This window comes from Carassius auratus, chromosome 38 (genome assembly GCF_003368295.1).
Source record: "Carassius auratus strain Wakin chromosome 38, ASM336829v1, whole genome shotgun sequence".
NCBI lineage: Eukaryota > Metazoa > Chordata > Actinopteri > Cypriniformes > Cyprinidae > Carassius > Carassius auratus.
This window is the reverse complement of record NC_039280.1, coordinates 19,247,561-19,250,764: the sequence shown is the minus strand read 5'-3', so window position 1 is coordinate 19,250,764 and position 3,204 is coordinate 19,247,561. Positions and strand designations below refer to the sequence as shown.

General features: G+C 35.7%; 1 protein-coding gene across 1 annotated transcript; it reads right to left on the bottom strand.

The window, feature by feature from the left end:
• Positions 1-299: 299 nt before the first annotated feature.
• On the bottom strand, positions 300-2,835 carry chchd1 (coiled-coil-helix-coiled-coil-helix domain containing 1). The gene is made up of 3 exons (XM_026224589.1): positions 2,532-2,835; positions 1,604-1,716; positions 300-1,234 (listed from the first exon to the last, which is right to left on the bottom strand). Exons 1-3 carry the CDS (start codon positions 2,659-2,661, stop codon positions 1,130-1,132), a joined length of 348 nt encoding a protein of 115 aa, XP_026080374.1. The 5' UTR covers positions 2,662-2,835; the 3' UTR covers positions 300-1,129.
• Between the last annotated feature and the right edge of the window lie 369 nt (positions 2,836-3,204).

The following is a 3,204-nucleotide window of genomic DNA, read 5'->3' as shown; positions in this document are numbered from 1 at the left end:
TTCATTGTTACTTTATTCTTTTTTTTTTTCCTTTTCTTTTTTTAAGTTTGTGATGTTGACAACTGTGCAACATTACAATGTGATTGAGCAAAGTTTAGACTTACAGCAGACAGCATTTCCTTTGGGGTCTAAACACATTATGCTTCCCACAACTCTTGATAATCAGCCTAAGGAAATGGTGGGCTGTGTTATCACAGGATGGCCAAGGTTAAGGGAACCGAACTAATTCATGGTCGCAATGTTTAACAACATTTCATACCAATCAAACAAACCGTGATAAATTACATCTGCACAGAAAGTGAATTGCTTGTAAGTTAATATGTTTAATAATGAGTTATTTATATCTTCATCGCCGAGCTCTTGTGGTCAAATTCAATACACTGTGTTCTGGCATGTAATGTGATCCAGCACGGAGTACTTCTCCCTTGATCTCCGTTTTCTGATAATTGAAAATGGCTGAGACTAATTATATTGTGGACACAGCACCAAACAGGAAGAAAATTTGTAAAATAAATAAACTGCTGGGTTTTACAGATCACAGCTCAATTATGCAGGGGAGATTTCAAAAAGTAGTACCAAAAAAAACCAATATAATAACATTCAGGTTATATGAGAAGTAACAATGGTTTTGTCAAACATCAATAACTCCAATTACAAAATGGGACACTTTCAACCAAAAATGAAAATCTATCATCATTTACTCACCCTTATGTCATTACAAACCTGTATGACCCATTTCATCTGTTGAACACAAAAGAAGAAATGAAGATGAGTAAAGGGTGACAGATTTTCATTTTAGGGTTAACTATCCCTTTAAGTGTGAAGGAACCAGTGTTTGTTTCTTTGTACTGCTCTGATGAGATGACCTGCAGGAGTGCAGTAATGTAGTAATCACCAAAAGTGCCTTAATACAAAACCTTACGAATGCAATTCATTTGCTTTGTGAGCACCCGCTGATGTCCTTTTGGCAGAGATTGAGCCCCAGTGACAGCTTCATTGCATTTAAAAAACAAAAAACAAAAACCTTTCCACACCCGTTCTCTTCAACTGCCTGGCCCAGTCATACACTCAGACTAAAGTCCTCAGATTATAAAAGTGTCCACTCTTTGACTAATCTGCATTACTGGTCCTAGATCTCACTGCTCATGTTGGGAAATCGTTTTAATAAGGTGTTGGCTTCTTTAGGCAAAAGTCGACCCTGCGGTCCCTGCTTTCCTTTGGCCTTGATCTGCGCCTGCAACAAGTGAAATAAGGAAACAATGTTAAATCAAATAAATATTGCATGCACTTTATTCTAATTCAACTCTTTAATACAAGTCAACTAGCTTTCAAGCTTTAGAGGGAGATGCGAATAGAAACTTGATCTCACTAGATGCGTGAGGATGCCATAAACACGGAAACAACAGATGAGGGAGGTGGAAAAAAAGAAGAAAGCTCTAACAGGAAACTGCATTGCAAATGGGAAGTGTGTTTTCCATAATAAGGAAATTGCTGAGAAAATCTGGTTGTTTATCCTAATTACCCATTCCCATGTAATTATCAAAACCATGTTAAATTGCTGTCAGCTCGAGTAGGATGTTTTACAGAAGATTTCCTAATTTACCTTTTCAACACATGTGTAGAAGGCTGAGACTTCTTTAGAGCAGACCGAGTTGTTGAAGTCATTCTGTTTCCAGCAAGCCATAAGTAATGACATTTCAGTTACACAGGTGGCCTCTGTAACAAAGAGTGTGTGTTTCAAGGGTTTAGCAAAATAATGCATTACAGCTGGCTTTCGATGTTGCCTTAAAAAGCAAATCACTTGTATTCACGTTTTCACGTATTTCCAGTCCCATTTAGAAAAGCAAAAATTAGTGCATGCATATAATTTTAGTTTAGCCAATCAGTAACTTTTAAATTGAAGACTGAGTGGCATCACAGTACTTTAAATGAATGTATAAGCGCTTAATGTATCTTCATGCCTAAAAAAAATAGTTTATTCAAACTGAATTACGACTTTAGTTGACATTAAAATTGTAGTTCGATGTAAATCTGGCCATATAAATGATAACAACTACATCAGATTATATGTACTTGGTTGGTTTAGAGCTTTGAATAAAAAGGTATTTTTCCCATTCTCGAATGTGCTACAGTTTTACTTTATCATACTACTTGGGCCACAAAAGCCTGATGTATCAAATATGAAACAGATATTGTCTAGATCTTATTTTATATTCCATATAAAGGTTCATTAAACTAGTCCGTTTAAATAAGTATTAATATTTTAAACGTACGGCTTTTAAAGGCTAAACAGAGAAGCAGTTACGCTGTATTTAAACAAATGTTATACGTAATATTTCAAAAATGTGCATAAAATATCTAATTTATTAAACAAATCGAATACATAATGAACAGCGAAATAGTGAAGAAAGGTAATTTCTGTAATCGTTTCGATCTAAAGCAGGCCAGTAGAAGAGCCCAAGAAATTAACCGCCAGCGAACAGGTTTTGTACACATACATTTACATTGTTTTTAAATGAATACTTCCTGACCTCCCTTCCTTAGGCTGCGGCTGGCGACCTCGTTCTTCAGCGCCAGAGGTTTGATGGGTCTCAGAACAGGTTTTCCATTCTGTCTGCTTAACAGTTTAGCAACCTTCTCTTGAATCACAGGTCCACTCATCGCTTTTCAATAATGCCTCTTACCGAGACGGCACAAACATTAAATCCAAAACAGGAGTGAAACGAAGCCTAATAATATAACATAAGTAATGACTTAAATGTCATTGCCGAGCACTTCTTGCTTACTTCACGTCCTCATGCGTAAGTCGCCATTTTCTGTCGGAAAACGTTATCTACTTGTTGTTATGGTTACCGCCACCGACACTGTCGTAAAAGTATCGTGAGTTGTGTCTTCTTTTCATTGCTTTACATATACATAAAACCGTTTGTACAGTTATTATTGTATTTCAGATATTATTAGCCATTTTATTGAAACCCATTTTATTAATACACTAATTCAGGGCTAATTACAATGTAAATGCAGTGGTAAAAGTGGTAAAAGTTTAGATCAAATCAGAGTTGATTCATCTAAGGCTGGTTCATCTATAATTGAATTCCAACTTTATAGAAAGAAAGTCTTCCAATTCTGAAATTTGCTGAGACCTAGTACACACTTAAGGATTAACTCATTTACTTTTAACTAGACATGTGCTTAATGATAAAC